Genomic DNA, 17,457 nt, shown 5'->3' with positions numbered 1-17,457 from the left:
TTCCTGGTCAAGCATGGAACTGTTTCAATTTATTCTGTTTAGGCACAGAGCAGAACAAAACTCATTCCTTAACATCCTAAGGGAATCTCCAGAGAGAAAATTGTTCCCTCAAAATAGGAGTGTTAGATAACAACATTTGCCCAAGTTTTATATGCAAGGTTTTAAAATTTCACAGGCTTGTGTCACACCTGCTTAGAGAGTCTGAAGTATGGTAGTCACAAAATAACACAGTGTGTAGGAGGTATATTTTTAAGAGGACAGGGTATGCAACTATACTGAAAAAAGCAGAATGATTTTGTAAACTGAATTCAAGCCATGCTTTTTCTTACCAAAATCTGAAATACTAGGGAAAGAAAGAGACAACTAGAACATGTCACAGAAAACTACTGTGATCAGAAGTGCTTCCTTTAAAACTCTACTTCATAAAAAAATACCGGTTACCATCATTTAAAGGCATTATCCCACCCATACCCTTCCCCTCAAGTTATGCCAACAGCTTCAAGAGAGTTTCTGCTTTTCCTACCTGCATAGCCAAGCAAAGGGTGTTCAGCATGATGAGGACAAACATGATGTATTCAAATCCAGTAGAATTCACCACATACCAGAACTTGTACTGGTAAGGATTTTTTGGAATATATCTGCGGAGAGGACGAGCCTTCAGGGCGTACTCTACACACTGCCTCTGGAAAGCAAACACAGCAAAAACTGTCAGACTACAACCCAGCAGGTCATCAACTGGGAACACAATCATTAAGTAAAAATTGTTAAATATAACTCTCAAAACCAGACTGTCTGCTTGATTTAGGTCCTTTTATTATTAAGCAGAAGGAGCTTACCAATCCTTACTTGATTATTTACAACTGTATCTAACCATATCCTCTACTCAGCCACATGCAAAACTCAAATAATGCTCATGGAAATTCTAGAGGGTTTTGCCTTTATACACTAATGTATTATATTATGTATGGGTATAGTACATAGCCAGACTATTAAGTCATCTCTAAACCATGTTTTGTCTTTACTCCCTTGTCAATCACCAATGGACCTGCCTAGCATAAAACCCTAGAATCAGCAAAATAAATACTGAGGAGGAGTTACTTCTAATAGCTCAGTTAAATTGCCCAGCAAAATCACCTATGTAGGAACATCATGGATTCATCTCATAATCTATTAGTGCCCAAAATCTTCAGGGCTGGGCCTCCTACTTGTCTCTGAAGGACTTCTTACAGGGCCTGACTAATGGGGCACATGGGGCAGAAAGAATCCTGGCTGCTGTCTCATGCTTGGCTTTCTTTAAATGAAGTCAGCCAAAAATACCCCAAAAATTGTGACTTAAGAGTTTCTCAGTCAAAGGATTAAACAGTAAGTGGGGACAGATTTTTGTAATTTTAATCTGAATATCCCCAGTGAATTTCTAAATAAATGGGGGTGAGAAGTGGAACATTTTGAAAACTTGAACTTTGGACACTTTCAGACTATTTGGAACACAAAACTATTTTCCAGTTCTTAGTGTACAACTATCTCTGCCTCAGGGTAACCTGGCTGTATTCTTATTAATGTGACACCAAAAGGCAAGGTGCTAGGAAGCCAATAAACTTAGTGGACACCTTTCACAACAAAAACACGGATGGGCTGGGCTCACAGAAAGGTACAACAACCTGAATACTCAGTTAAATAAATACCCAGATAGTAAAAAAAATTAATAAATACGAAGCTATGTGTTTGGTGCCCTCTTCTGCCCCAAAGCAGAAAGGATGCTCCTCATGCATAAACAAAAAAAGCTACTTTCAAAACTTAAGAATTCATTATTTATTTTAACCTGATTTTTGTCCAGTTCACAGTTCTTGTACTCTTGTTCTCCCTGTTCTTGGAATGTAACAATCACAAAACCAACAAATATGTTCATCATAAAGAAAGCAATAATGATGATATAGATGATGAAAAAGATGGAGATCTCCACTCTGTAGTTGTATACAGGTCCTACATTCTCGCCATTTGAATCAATGGCTTTGTATAGCAGCCTGAAAAACAAACAAAATTTTATCTTTATTACCATTAAAATAAAAATAGTAAAGGATGCAGACTCAGAGGACAGGTTTCAGAAATGGTCTGATGTTCACTGATATCTTCTTCTATTTACTGATAGTGCTTTCAAGAATACAGAAACCAGAAGAATCACAGCACACTTTCTTATGTTCTTTTTTTTCCTCAAAGAATTAAGTTAATGACCCAACTTTTGTATTTTTCATTTATTTCCCCAAGTAAAATTTTCTCATTTAGGGAAATAGTGAGTGGCAGTTAGCTCTTTCTAGATTTTTCTATGAGTGTACTGCTGTCTGATTTTTTAGTAAAATGTTTACTGGAAGGCCTAAAACTTTCAAATTAGCTTTATTTAAGGGCCATTGATGGATAGGCATCTAGAATTGTTACTTCCATTAGAGCTGAGAAGTTCCTTATAGCAAATGCAGCAAGACTGGGAATCAAACAATACCAAAAAGTTCACCTTTTCATATTTTTCCTGAAATATGGGATAAGTGCCCAGATTCAGGATAATAGGTTTCTTTATTTCCTCCCTTTTTCCACCACCACTTAAAACTGCTTTATTGCCCAAAAATGTCTGGTAAATGATAGTGAATTGTTCTGGAAAATGCAACTCTGGTAACAACACTGTGCGAACACAGAGAACCCACTCACGCTGGCCAGCCTTCAAAGGTGGAGACTGTGAACAGGGCCATCATAGCAGACAGGACATTGTCAAAGTTGAAATCACTGTTTTGCCAGACCCTCTCTTTGACCATGGGACTGTCGACATCTCCATCCTTATAAACGATGTAAATCCCTCTGTGGGAAAGAAACTGGCATTAGTGAAATGCTGAGCTGACCTCAGGGTAACTCAATGCACCATTCAAAGCTGTTTCTTACACTGCCTCCTCATGTTTGCTTTATTTCCTTGCTAACCTGTGTTTTCTTGTGGGATTAAGATGACAATTCCAATTTACACAACCCTAAAGAGCCTGACCCATGCACAATGCCTGCCCATGCACAGTTTAAGTTATTCAGAACAAAATGTGGCACATTCTTAGAGCAAAGATCTCCTCACCGGCATTCCTCGGGGTTCTGTTTGGCCTCATCAGTGCACTTGTAGAATTTTCCCTACACATAAAAACAAAAAGCAATGACAAAATGCAGAATATGCAAAATAAATGCTTTTATACTATGATTGGTTCAGGATGGGACCAGCCCAGTCCCAGCAGCAAACCACCAAGAATTCAATTCAGCTTTTCTGTTCTTTATGGACTGTAAATTCTGAGTGTCTTACCTTAAACAGCTGCACCCCAATACAAGCAAACATGAATTGCAGCAGAGTTGTAACAATCATGATATTACCAATAGTTCTAATAGCCACAAAGACACATTGAACAACGTGCTGGAAACAAAGAAAAAAATATGTTTCAATGCAATTTGTCACAGACCATATATCATAAGAGTAATTTCTGCATTCTTTTTAAAAATTACTATTTTTCTGTTGCCAGCATACTACCTAACACTGTAATTTGACAGGTTTTCTAAACCTGTCTGTAAGTTTGTTAACAAAGACCCATCAGCACCACTGAGTAGACATCACATAGGCACTATGGATAAAACTGAAATGCACTGACAGGCAGTGTGTGTGGCAGCTCCTCCACACACAGACTGCTGTAACTGTGGGCAGAGCCTAACACCAGACATGTTTAACAATCAGTGACTGATTTCTGCCCTTGCTCTGTGAACTTCTGCAGAAAATTCCTCTTGAGCAAGAATTTTTAACCTGAGGCAGGACTGGAGGATCAGGCCACCAGAAATATAACTTAAAAAATAAAAATAAACACCTTAAGTCCTTTTGCTCTGTTTATTGCCCTTAGAGGCCTCAAGACTCTTAAAACTCTCAGAATCTTCACGACTGAGATAGCACTTGATCTAGAAGAAAAAAAAAAATATACCGTTACTGTTAAGGTAACTGATTTATCACAGAATAACAATATCCTTGCAAATTCCTGAAATGTGAAATTTGAAAAAAATCCCCTCCAACTAGAACTCTCAAGATATATTTACAAGGCTTTTCTTTATTCTTTTTATTGATTCTTTATTATTAGAAAATAGTATTGATCTCATAAACACCATAAGAATCATTTTGATTTCTGGAGCAGATTTGGAATTAACAGCTTAGAAGCTCATCTAAGACCATAATGCAGCAAAATAGTCCCCACAGTATTTTCCAGTGCTTGAAGACACTGGGCTTTTGAAGACACTGAGTAAATCCTGTAAATCAATGAACCCTTCCATTTCCTACTAACCTCAGATGAAAAGATCTCAAATGACTTTGATTCTCTCTGTTTAAGTAGCTAGGACTGCATTTTGAGGAAATAAGAGTGCAGAGTGTTCTAAGAACACCCTGTGAAACTGAAAGTTTGTGCAGTAGGAGATCTGGTACCAGCAGGGCTCAGAGTGGGGAGCAGCTGCCTGACCCCCTGCCCTGCTCTCCTTGAGTCACTAAGGTTTTCACAGATTATTATTAATATGGAAAAAACACCCAATGAATCAAGAAGTACATTTAGATTCTTTTACTCTGTTTAGTCTGACCAAACAAAATAAAAAAACTCTCTCCACTACCACTTACAAACTGATTGAAGTACAACTTCTCCCCCCTCAAACACTGTCTAGTTCCATATCCCTACAGGTCAACACTGAAAGACCAAGCTCATAAAATCAGATTGCAGGTGTGAGAATGGCTCAAAGGAAGGGATTTAAAGCTCCTGCAGCTCCAGGAAATCCCTGCTGTACCAATACCAGTGTCATGGGGCTCCTCCTTGCTCTCCTGGTAATTGTGGGAAGTAGTAATTTGTTTCCAACCCCTATTAGTGATGAATTACAACACCCTCCATGGAAAGCACTCCCTCCTGCCAGCCCATCCCTGAGCACTGCACACCCACACACCGTGGGGGAACAAAAGGAGCTGGAACATTGATTTCAGTATGAAACCCCAAAGCAAAAATAAACCATTCACAGGGTAAGTGTAGTACTTACTGAATCCCAAATGATACCAGAGAAACGCCCACAACCAGCAAATCCAGCAAATTAAAATAATTCCTGCAGAAGGACCCTTTATGAAGGAATGCTCCAAAAGCTGTCATCTAAAAATAGAATTGTTACACACTTAGTCTATATTTCAATTTATTCAAATTCGCATTTAGGCTGTTTACAAGACACTTGCCTGGAGTGTGAATGCATACAATACTGTCTCACTTTCTAAAATCCTTTGAGATATAAAACAATCCCTCTACATACATTAAATATTTTAAATCAGAAAAATTCTTCTCAAGCAAGATCATTAAATATGCTAATTGTTTCTGATATCAACAAATGTTTTATTTTGTGTAAGAACAGATGAGGCTGAGATCATTACCCTGAATTAATTTGGCCTTTGTTAGAAAAATTGCTACAAAAAACCATTTGAGATTTCCATGTTTACTAAACTGTAGGGTCCAAATTCTGACTCCTAATTATTCACACTATCTTAAGAACTGAAAAGGAGCTGAAAACATACTGCAAACACCTGAGTGCCAAAGCCAGTCCAGAAGCAGGACAAGGCTGGCCTAAGGCAGCACTACAAGGCTATTTAGCTTTGGCTTCTGGCAGACATGAGTGGCTACCTTGAAATAACCTGATAACCAATAGAGGTTTTGAATTCTGTCTAATCAGAGGTCCCTAAATTTTGCTGTTCTGTGGGGAATATCAAACGTTGCTCTTCCTTTTGGACTTTCTCTTATTTTTTGTTTTCTGTCCCTATATTTAAATGAAAAAAGTTTACAAAGTGGATCTTGTGTGCATCATTTGCAGGTTTTATTAGGAGCCAGTGATAGAGGCTCTGTTAATTATGGCTCCAGCCAGCACCTGGGCAGATGGTTTTGGATATCACAAAGCTGAATTTTACTCCTAAATCCATCAATTAGACTTCCTACCCTAACTGTAAGTACCAGTTAAAAAATGCACAGAGGAATCCAAATAACCATTAGATGCACAGACTCACCAGCTGAACAGAATATTGCATAAGTCTTTCCATAGTTATGGATTAAGTCTGAAACACTGAAACTAAAAACTCATAACAAAAACAAGGATACCTCTGAAAAACACCTTGTAGCCAGTTCAGTCACAAGAATTCTAATTTCTTCAGCCTCAAGGTCCTCTTACAGAGCCTGAACACTGAGCTATTCCTTGTGTTCCACAGGTAAGAAAATTTGATTCCATCTAGGGAACATCCCATACTGACTGTGCATTTTAATCCCTTCACTCTCTATTCTGTTCCTGGAGGAGTAGGGAAGAGATTTTATTTCACTTCCCCTCACAGCAGATTGCTGCAGCTTTCAAGAGAGTTCCCAGTGCAGAGCAGAGCTACAGGCAATGGGCATCCCAGTGCCCTGCATCCCTGTGCAGTGTGAGACTTTTCCAGGCCTCCTGCATGGCAAAGCACCACCACCAGTAAAGGCTGGACCTCTGCAAAGGAAAGATGGGGGTTTTGGAAGCAAAAATTAATCTCCTTATTCTGTTGTTAAGCCCTCTTTTTGGTGATCAAAATACTAAATATTCCCAAATGCTAGAAGAGTAAAAATGCTAAAGCTTTAACCTATGCCATGGCATGAGACATATAACATAGTTATATTATAAAATTTCCATTAAAGTAGCTCATTCACTTACAGCTGTACAGAGTACATCTAAACTCTGTTGGGAGCTGAACACAAAAATAAGCCTGAAAACCAAACTACCATCTATCTACAACTACCCATTTACATTGCATATGATAAGAGCAGCACACAAAGTTTCATATAATAACTCCCACAAAAATTAGGTGCATAATTGACATTAAAGTGCAGGTGAGCTATATATCTTCCATCTTCACATGGAGACTCATATTTCAATCACCACAAATCCCAGTGCAAGAATTTTTTACAGCTCTCTAGTAAGTTTAAATGATGTGGGATCAGCACAGTAAGGGGAGGTAGAAAGCACAAATCCCTAACCTGACCTTTGCTCTGCTGTTTGCACCTTTCCCAAGTTGTCCAAACAGCATGATAAACTGAATTTCAATGTCATGCAGGGAGAATTCTCAAATGCTTTAAAGTGATGTTGCAGCTTTTCTGTTCTTCACATCCTCATTCATACCCACAACACTGTGCAATGTGGGAATCCTTGCTTGAGAGCACAGGGAGACTTCTTACATGCTGAGAGTTATTCTGGTTTAGTGCTTGCTTTTGTACAAGTTTCTTCACTGCAGGTGATAATATTGCCTCTGCTTATCCTAATTTCAATTTCATCTATTATTTTTTGCCTGGAAATTAAGGAGCACTATTGTTCCTGCAGGTCTAGTTTTGCATTTTCTCCTTGCAGAGCACTCTCCTTCTGCACAGCTCGGGCACTGTGGGAAGCACAGCAGAGGACAGGGAGGGCCCCAGGCAAAGCAAGCAAAGCCAGAGTCTGGGACAGGTTAGCAAAGCAGGCAGGGTCTGTGTCAGCTCCTGACTGTGCACATCTCTATGTACAGATTATTTTCCTTTACATGTCAGTGCACTACAGAGCTTCCTGGAGAAACCAAAGTCAGAAGCATCAACAATTTTGGTTGTGACGTAGCTTCTTGTTTCCTTGCAGCCTTCACAATTCCAGATTTCAGCAGCCCAAGCTCTAGAGTTTCCTGCTTCCCTTGGATAACTCATAAATTGCTCAGTGCCAAAATCTCTTGCAGTTTGCAGGAATGTTGCTTTTCTTAACCCATCCAGTTATGCCTCTTTATCCTGCCCTTTCTAATTCCTCTGCCTCCTAGAAAAACACAAATGGAACTGCAGGAGCTGGAGACCCTGCTGCTCAGAGCATGTGGAAGTTTACTGCCTTTCTTCTGCCACAGTTACAATGGTAACATTTTTATGGCTTCCCAAATTCAGAGTTGGGAGCTAGTCTGATTTAATGCTTCAGGTCTTTTCAATGCTCTGTTCTCTCCTTTAGTTTGGCCTTTCTCTAGCAGCAAAACCCCTGGAGATTTATTTTAGTGTGATACAAATAAGAATAATCAATTCTATAGCAAGCTTCTCACTGCTGAAAATGTGAAATAAGGGGATAAACATTAAGCCCGGGAGAAAATTCACAAGCATAAAAATAGTCTATTACTTACAGAACAGCTTATCTTGTAAACAGCCCAAATATTGCACCAATTAGTAATAATCAAATTGCATTGTGAAGAGTATGCACAGCAATATGAGCAAAAGCTGGGAGAAGAGATCTTGTTAAGCTTAATCCTCAACTGGAAATGCATAGTTTATGTACAGATTCTTAGTGTGCCAGCAATTTTTAAGTGTATAAATCAGGGTTACTCAACCAAAAACTCGAGGTGAGAATAAGCATAGCATGAAACATTTATGAATCATATGTAAATCTCTGAAAAAATGCTTTGCCAATTTCCAATGAAAAATTTTCCTTCCTTGATCAGCATTTTGTTTCATGTGAATGCATTTTTTGGTTATTTATCTTCTTTACCACAGTAAATCTTGTACATTGAATATCTGAGTAACCCCAATAGATATCCTTAATAATCAGTACACAAACTATACATTAAAATGCCAATTTTTGGCTCATGCATGGGTAATACATTTAAGCAAGCATAATTATGCCTGTCTGTGAATTTAAATGTATGCCCAAAATAAATGCAAAGTATCTTAGTGTATAGATAGATAAATGCAAGATATCTTGCAAGTCCTATTGCAAGAAAATAGTTATCTACTATTTTAGCTCTGTGGATATAGTTCAGCAAAATAAATGAGAAATTACATGCTCCCTCCTTAAAAGACTGATTATCTCTTTCAGAAATGCCAGAGCAAGGAGAAGGAAAAGCTCATGCGCAGTGATTGATTTTTCCCTTTTCTGACAACTGTAAGTTTAAAAAGGGTAAAAAATGAATTATTAAACTGATGTAATGATAAAAAAATCAGCTTCTTCATGCACCCAATGGTAAAAAAATAACCAATCAAAACTATGAGGAACTGTCAAATAAAAAAAATCCTCTAGTTTAAAAAAGTTTAGCTTTGATAGCTTAGAGAAAAGGCAAAGAACACTTCAAGGGCCTTTTCTTGGCAGGTGACACACAAGGAAAATCCTTTTAAACAAGCTTCCTTTAAAAACCTGTTACCTTCAAAATGATCTCAAATGTAAACATACTAGTGAAGACATAATCTGCATACCCTAGGATCTGGAAGGTAAACAAAAAGTTACAAACATTATTGCTAAAGCTGCTTTTGGGCTAACAAGGATCAATTAACAATGCATTACCTTTAACAGGATTTCAACAGTAAAGATGGCTGTGAAAGCATAGTCAAAGTAACCAAGTATCTGCAAGGTATAATATGTGCCACAGTAAGAAATCCATCTCTTAATAATTTTCACAACTTAGACCACATACACAACACCTGAATTAATCTAAGTAGACAGATGGAGGATTTAGACAAAGTAGTTTAAAATTCCAGCTACTGTGCAACCATTTTTATTTGCTTAAAAGTTGAACAGATGCCACTGTGCTCAGGTATTAGATTTCACCCCTTAATAATTGACAGGACCCAATAGGCAACAATTCCTTTCACTTCAGACTTTTCCTCTACTATCTTTCACAGATACTTTCTTCAGCCTTTAGCAGAGATACAGAATCTTAAACAAAGAATAAATATTTATTAATAAGGTCTGTGGTTTTTACCAACGTATTGCATCACAAAATAAAACTTCAGTGGCTGCTTCTAAAGTGCAGATCACCCCACATTCTGCTACATTATATTGTTCCTGTATAGGCTTGTGCAGAGTGTCACAAAGCAAATTAATTATAACAAATCACTTAAAATCAGCACCACAACCTTGAAGTGGGAAGATACAGCAGTGATTTATTTGTAGGAAATCTAAAAGAACCCACAAGAGTTGCACAGTGCTATGAAGTTTCTGAGAGGATTGTGGCTGTGGGATTGACCTCAGTGCACAAGAACAGCTATTTCAGAACCACCCAGAGCTGTGGCCACATCACTAACACCTAAATCAGTGAACTGCAGGAGGCTGGGAGTTTAGTCTCAAGGATCCAGCAATCCACCTAGCCAACAGTTGTGCACAGAAGTATCCTTCCTGCAGTTCAGCAACTAACCAAGCGGGAAGGAGAAATAAAATAAAAAGACAACACACAAAGAAATTAGTCATAGATCAAATAAGAACAAATAATTTTCCCCCCATATTCCGTTGAATATCCCATCCTGCTGTCCCTTGGTGTGGCTGAAAAAATAGGCAAATGTTAAAGCCATATGACAAAGATTAATCAGTAACCAATTCACTCCAGACTTAAAATAAAATAAAAAATTCTTAAAGGCATTCCAGTTTCTAAACTTTCATTCTGTTGCTGACCTGGCTGATGGAGGGAACGTGAATCCTCAAGGCAGTAAAAAGAAAATGAAGCAGGCCTGGGGCATGTGAGAGTACTTACAACAAGAGGGCAACACCTTCCTGAAATCCCTCACACATTTTGCCTGTGTCCCAAACAGAAATAATCTTTCCAGTTACCACACTCTCCACTTACATTTTCCTAATGCTTCTCTAGTTACAAACACAATTATCAGCCCTTGAAGGCATTTCTATAATAACAATTTCAGTATTCTCCACCAGCTCTCTCTTTTTCCTACCCATTAGTGTGATTTATTTATAAGATTCCATTGGTCCAGCTTTGTAGATAAGGGAAGCACACTGCTCTGCTGAATAGTGCATGAAGAGTGTCTTTGTGCTTTGGCCTCTTTTTACCTCTGGAGAAAGTTTTAGCTTTTTGGTTTTTACTAAACTTACTGGAAAAGTGTTCAGAGAATGCCAACAGCCTAAAGAAGATTTTCATAGGTTGCACCAACAGCAGCAAGAACCAGAGAGATCCAACCTCTGCAGCCTCAGCAGGGCCTCCTGTCCTGCAGGATGCAGAAGAGTTTCTCTGGCTCTGTGACCATCTCTACAGGTCATTTTGTACCTAAAACAGGAAAGGGCTGGAAGTTCTGTCAAAACATCCCCAAAGTCCCCATGGACCACTACCAAGCTGCACCATCTCAGCCATTTTCTACCTAATCCAAAGCAAACCCAACTCACAAGAATGTGAGAGTCTTGCTATGAATGAAGTGCAACAAGGCTAAAAAAGTCCATGGTCATGAGAGTGAATTTATTTTAGTTTCTCTGTCTAATAATTGTTCTTTTGAGTAACAGTTAAGTCTTCCACTAGATGAAGCACTTAAAATGTGCTTAAACAAATTCAAGAATTTGTTTTGGGAGAACACAGGTATTTAGTCCCCACATAAAACTACCATTTTATCTATTAATAAAGACACTACAGAAATTAATGGTTTTTAGGCTGAAATGGCTTCTATGAGTCAAGGCAAGAGCTGGGCATGCTCTGATCCTCCTCTAACACATGAGTGTAGAGAAAAGTGAGATTTATTGAGTTTCTGATGCAGCCAATCAAGAACCCAAACATTTTTGAGTCCAATGTGGGGGTAACTCAAACCCCTCAGAGTGGCCACACAAGCTTCCCTGAGAGAGGAGGTAACATCCTCATGAATCCCTACACTCACTGACAGAGGGATCATGCAAGTGCCCCAAGGCCACAGAATAGAGCCAATGAAGAGAGGACACATCAGAGTCTGTTCCAAACATGATAAACAGTGATAATTTTAACTGGCATTTTTAAATCAGCATCAAACCCTGTGAGGTTCAAGAATTGCACATCAGTTACTCCAGCTGCAAAGTAGGGAAAAATATGAAAATTATAGATATTATATTCAGATGGAGAATATTTTATCCTGATATATTTATAGTCACAGAAAAAGCATTATGTAAATAATAAAAATTTTTAATACTGATGATGTTCCATCACTAAGGTTAATTGTCTTTAAAGATATATGCTTCTTAGAGCAAAAGGAATATAAATGTATAGCTTGAAAAAGAAGAAGGAATGTTTTTTAACATGAAAATTAAAAACAAGGCATTAGGCCCAGAGGATTGTTTCTGTGAGGGTGTATTTGGCTTCAGACAAAAATGAAGGGCTTACATTATTTCGAAAAGAGTGGCTGCGAATTGGATCTTCTGCTGCTAAGGAAACACTGCTCAGCATGATGAAGACAAGGATGAGATTGGTAAAGATGTGGTGATTGATAAGTCTGTGGCATCCCACTCGAATTCTAAAGAGGAGATACAGAAATACACCATTTTTGCACACAGAATTCAGCAGATGGTTAATACACAACATGTTTTCTGTTACTCTGCCAGCTCTGATGGAACAGAGCAGCAATCAGCAGCTAGAAGCCATGAAAGTCCTGAAGCCATCGGTCTGATTCCTTAGAACATAAACAAATCCAAAACCCAATTCACCCATAGTGAAGATGCACTTAAAGCCATCTGGGAGGGGCTGGTTTCTATTGGGTTGTGAACACCACGAGTTGCAGTGCTTGTAGCTCTGTGCACATGCAGTCACAGGTCAGAAAGACCAAGGCTAGATAATAAATCATCCCAGATCCCCAGTTCAATTTGATTCTCACTGAAGTTGTCATAATTACTCATCTTGAGAGATGCAGCTTAGGCTGCAGATCTCCTTGTGCTGCTTAGGACTCAAATCAGAATCTCCACGAAGATTTTCTTATAGAATTACAGGACATGTGGGTGTTGGAGGCTCCAGAGCTGTCAGGCTTTAGCCACATGACATGAAGTGTAACTGTGCATATGCTTAGAGTCACTGAGCCCAGAGTAATCACAAATACAGAGCAGGTCTGGGATTAAACTGACAGAAAGGCAGGATCAGGTTCATAACTGATTAACACAATGAAGTTGTCTAAATTCTGATAAAGACTCAGAAGGTTCTTGGCTAAAATTTTCCCTCCTGTTATTAAGTAGATGATTGGAGTGTGGTGTATCTTAGTTAAGCAAATTGGCCATTTTAGACCAAGAATGCATACTGTTAGTTGAAGCTGAAAGCAATTTGAAATGTTCAACAAACTTAATGATTTTTCATCCAAAACATTTTATCCTGATCTCCTTCTGAACTTGATGGCCTCTACCACTGAAAGACATATTCTCTCATGCCAAATAAATATTAAGGACTTGTACTGACTAGTCAAGCTTGCTCTCTTCACCAGGGTAGAACTCCAAATGCTCTGGAGTTAGACTAAGGTGGTGAAATATTCCATTGCCTCCCCAAAATCCCACTATTAGAGTTCTTGATTTTTTGAAACAATTTGTCTTTATCTTTGATGCTTGTTTGAATCTGGGAAATGCTGTTACCCTAAGAAGAATATGTGCAACCTTTCTCCTACATTTTTTCTGGTTTCTCCTCTACAAAGGTTACTAGGGTTACTAGAAATTCTGTCTCATGCAGAAGATGACCTTTTATATCCAGTGACTAACCTAGTACATAGATAATACACCTCAAAGGGTACTTTGCAGACATGTGAGAACTCAGACTAAATGCACAAAATGCTATTATCTTAAACAGTGGGAAGAAAAATAATATATTTTTCAAATTCTTGTCATTTACCAAGTCAATCAGAAAATTTTAGGAGGGAAGCCAATCTCTTTTTGTTGAAGACACTAGATTCCTACTCCTGGTCTCCCTAGAAGGAGGTCTGTTATTCACTGCTGAACCCTGATGTCTAAACCAATATTTTTCAAAGTCATATTTACGGGTTGGTGCTGCTGAAGATGAAGAAGGCACTCCCTTCAGGGATAGGTGTTATCTTCTCCTTCATGTTGAGCTCTGATATCCTACGGGGACGTGGGCCTGCTGGTACCTCTGGCTCATCCTCCTCATCTTCTTCATCTTCACCTACTTTAGATTGAACATTCTTTTTACTATAAACTAAAAAAATCAAGGTTTTGTTCATAGCAATACAAAAGCACAGCTTGTATGAGAATACACATAGGAAATACACCTTCATAGCATGACTCAAAAAGTCTATAAACCAATATGTGAACATCCAAATGTTGTCACAAGCTGGCAGAGGGTGCTGTGCACATGTGGGTGTGTGCATGAGTGCATTAATTGGCTTTGCTGGTCCTGAGCAGCCTCACCTGGGAACTGCTGGAGCCCCAGTTCAGCTCAGCCCTGACCATGCCTGAGCTGAGGGCTGAGCTCTGGGCACTGGGTGAGCACTGTGTGCTCAGAACTCAGGACAGAATTCTGTGCCATGCATCCAGACAGAACTGATTTTTAGATAAGTATGTTCACTAGGCCAAGGAAAAATTGGCCAATCATCAGCCCTGGAATGTCCTCTTTTGCCAAATGTTTCAGAGAAGTTTAGAATTTTCTCCCATCCAGATAGTGTTACCAAAACAGTCCTGAGGCTCACAATATTAACTCTCAAATGCTTCTTGTACTGTCTGGGAAGCTGCATAAAAAGATAATACTTAGGCCCATTTATCCACTGATAAGGGAGGACAACTTCACTGGCTTCAAAGGAATTGATTTAATGTTCACTAGGAGCAAGTTCAGGATATTTTAGCAAACAAACTTACATGTGTTTCTAGCTAGTATTCACATACCTGGTACATCACAGGGGGGATAGGGATCTTTATCCTCATCCTCTCCTTCTCCATATTCACCAATTGTCACCTACAGCAATGATAGGGATGCACAGAAAGAAAAATAAACTTTAATATAGAGTGCAAAGCCCACAGAAAGCAAACCAAATACGCCTCTGAAGTCAGAGAAGTGAGTTTTCTGAAGCAGATTAACTCTGAGAATCTAGGAGAGGTGACATTTTATTACTAATTTTTCAAAAATTATTTTTCTATAGTATCCACTTTTTTCTGGCTGTGTTAATCACAATAAGAATAGAACCAACACATTTTGATAAAATCTATCAAGAATGTTTGAACATTCTAAGAGTTTATTCTTCACTGATCTCACTGGACTTATCAAGCAAAATACCTACAGGGTTCTTAAGAAAAAAAATCACATTTTTCCAGCATTAATAATTTCGTTCTCTAAGAGTTTCCCCTCTCAGGATATCCTGGAACCAAAAGGATTTTTTCTGGTTTAAGAGACACTGTGAGGATGCAAAGCATCAGAACTAAGTTTCCCTTGCCTGGAAAAAAACGTAGGGATGACGGGCTCACAAAAGGAATTGTACCATGCACAATACAAAGTACTCCCTAGCAAAAATCAGCAAAATTGCTTCTTAGAAAAGAGACAAGTTTTAGGATAAACACCTTACTATCCTTGGGCTTCTTCTGGTCACCTTCTGACTTTTCGCTCTTTTTATTTTCCAGACTCTCCTTTCTATAAATCAATACAATAACAATTACAAAGCATGCCATGTAAAGACAGACAATTTTAAATGAACTATACCAATTCTACAAAAAACTGAAAGCCTTATAATAAAATATTCAAAATATTTTGTACATCTGTAGGTGTCAGAGCAATAAAATCTACTGCATTTGAATGCAATGATCCATTTAAAAGATTATTATTTTGAATATAATTCCAGAGGCTAATCCCTAAAGCATTCAATGCATGATCATTACTCCTTCCTAGAGGGATAAACTGTGCCCTTGGACTCATACAAACAACTTTCATTGACTTCAACAGGCTTGCACTGATTTCAAAAGAAGGTTTTCTACTTGTCTATATAAGGCTTAGAGAACTGATTCCACAGGGAGATGTGCACTGGCAACAACAGATAAATTCTTGTGCTAATTGCACAATAAATCCAACTGTTGCAATGTTTAAATATCAGTTGGTTTATCACTACATTCTTAATTCACCCCAATTATTACCTAACTTTTATCTAAAATTTTACTGTTTGTCTATTATTTTAGTGTCTAGACAAACCCTTTTATTTTTTTCCCCAAGTCCAGCACATTTTGAAGTTGGTAAAGACATTCATATAAAAACATCCTTATAGAAGAATTCAATACCCTCCTCCTTCCCTCTCCTGCTGGTTCAACACGCCCATCTATTTTACCTCGCATTCTTTTTCCTTTCCTTTTCTTCAGCTTCTTCTTTCTGAGCTGTATTTAGACTTTCAGCATCTGCCAAGTTATCCACAGCAATGGCCAAGAAGACATTTAGCAAGATATCTATTTCAAATCATTTTAAGGACATTATGCCTTACCACACTTGTGTGGTTTATTATCAGCATAAACACTGACAATGTGAGAGATATAAAACACATGTTCCCAACCTACAGCGTGGAGGTTTGTGATGCTGGAGTGTACTGCAAATAACAGTCATTAATGGACCAGTCTGATACTGCCTGTAAAGTGAGCAGAGATCCATTAGGGTCATGGGTTTTAAAATAGCAGAATGCTTGAGGTATTTTTTTAAATAAATGAAATTCAACTTCATGCTAGCCTGAGCAAGTCCATGAATATGAAATTGTCTATTATATGTGAAGACTGTTCAGGCATTTTGAAAAATTCATTTTTATAATGCACGGTCTTTCATGTCTACAACAATCTATATCAAATTCAGTTCTTCAGTCCATATCAGTTAACCACAAATACTGATACAAACACCATACAGTACAGAAAATACACTGGTTTTGCCCTTTCATCACCTCCTGACCTTTTAAGAGAGTGGCAGTAGTTTGTTTCTACATGGGGCCAAGGAGGCATTTCCAGATCAGTGAGGGCGGGGAAGGGGCACGTTGCAGCAGATTTGTGCCAGCTGTGCCAGGGTGTGTGCCCTGGTCCCTGCCCTGCAGAGGGTCTGGATTTTGTGGATGTCCCTGGCACACAGCCCCATCAGAGATGTTTCCAGCCAGTGTAAAGGATACAGTTACCACAGATGAAGAGGATAATGAAATATATACAGACGATCATGCCTGAGGATGAGGGACCACCGTACGCCATTATGCCATCATACATGACAGCATTCCAGTCTTCCCCTGTTAGGATCTAAGGAGCAGATATTAGGAGATTAGTAGTAACTCAGCATCAAAAGTAAACAGAGAAACACATTTCCTCTGACCACACAACACACTAACTTTCTGTATGCATAAAGCAATACCATGTTCTTTTCATGCATTGTTTTAAAATTCCCAATTAAACCTCTCCTGAAAGCTTGGGTTTAACTCTAACAGCTTTTATTTTGTGCTATGCATTTATATGACTGAACTTCAAAGGCAAAAATAATAAAAAAGAAATTCTATTGAAATTTTATTGATCTTGGCATGCCAAGGTAAGAGCCCTGGTTTTCAGTAATGCCACTTATGTAGCAATGCCAACAAACGTCCATCACTTAAAAATCAAGTTAGTATATGTTTTAAGGTTCTTTTTTTAAATTCTGGCCACAAATCTGTACTATGATAAAAATTCTGAGTATTGCAAAGCAGGCTTTAGGGACACTTCATATATTTCTAAGTAACGTCTTGAAAATTATTTGTT

At 38.4% G+C, this 17,457-nt stretch overlaps 1 protein-coding gene across 6 annotated transcripts in view; it reads right to left on the bottom strand.

Annotated features, from left to right (window-relative positions):
• The window catches only part of CACNA1D (calcium voltage-gated channel subunit alpha1 D), a 169,190-nt gene that overhangs the window by 47,999 nt on the left and 103,734 nt on the right, over nucleotides 1-17,457 (bottom strand). For 3 of the 6 annotated variants that reach the window (XM_077184756.1, XM_077184753.1, XM_077184757.1), the window contains exons 15-28: nucleotides 16,848-16,968; nucleotides 16,035-16,149; nucleotides 15,280-15,349; nucleotides 14,611-14,680; nucleotides 13,753-13,897; nucleotides 12,128-12,257; nucleotides 9,349-9,408; nucleotides 5,065-5,171; nucleotides 3,870-3,957; nucleotides 3,320-3,427; nucleotides 3,101-3,153; nucleotides 2,695-2,841; nucleotides 1,820-2,021; nucleotides 524-682 (exon numbers count right to left, since the gene is read on the bottom strand). In XM_077184756.1, the coding sequence (XP_077040871.1) occupies nucleotides 524-682; nucleotides 1,820-2,021; nucleotides 2,695-2,841; nucleotides 3,101-3,153; nucleotides 3,320-3,427; nucleotides 3,870-3,957; nucleotides 5,065-5,171; nucleotides 9,349-9,408; nucleotides 12,128-12,257; nucleotides 13,753-13,897; nucleotides 14,611-14,680; nucleotides 15,280-15,349; nucleotides 16,035-16,149; nucleotides 16,848-16,968 (1,575 nt within the window). Of the gene's footprint in view, nucleotides 1-523; nucleotides 683-1,819; nucleotides 2,022-2,694; nucleotides 2,842-3,100; nucleotides 3,154-3,319; nucleotides 3,428-3,869; nucleotides 3,958-5,064; nucleotides 5,172-9,208; nucleotides 9,269-9,348; nucleotides 9,409-12,127; nucleotides 12,258-13,752; nucleotides 13,898-14,610; nucleotides 14,681-15,279; nucleotides 15,350-16,034; nucleotides 16,150-16,847; nucleotides 16,969-17,457 lie in introns of all 6 variants that reach the window. The other 3 variants (XM_077184754.1, XM_077184758.1, XM_077184755.1) reach the window with 2 other exon arrangements.

Source organism: Agelaius phoeniceus, chromosome 11 (assembly GCF_051311805.1).
Source record: "Agelaius phoeniceus isolate bAgePho1 chromosome 11, bAgePho1.hap1, whole genome shotgun sequence".
Classification (NCBI taxonomy): Eukaryota; Metazoa; Chordata; class Aves; order Passeriformes; family Icteridae; genus Agelaius; species Agelaius phoeniceus.
Note: the sequence above shows the minus strand (reverse complement) of the source record. Positions and strands in the feature narration are given on the sequence as shown.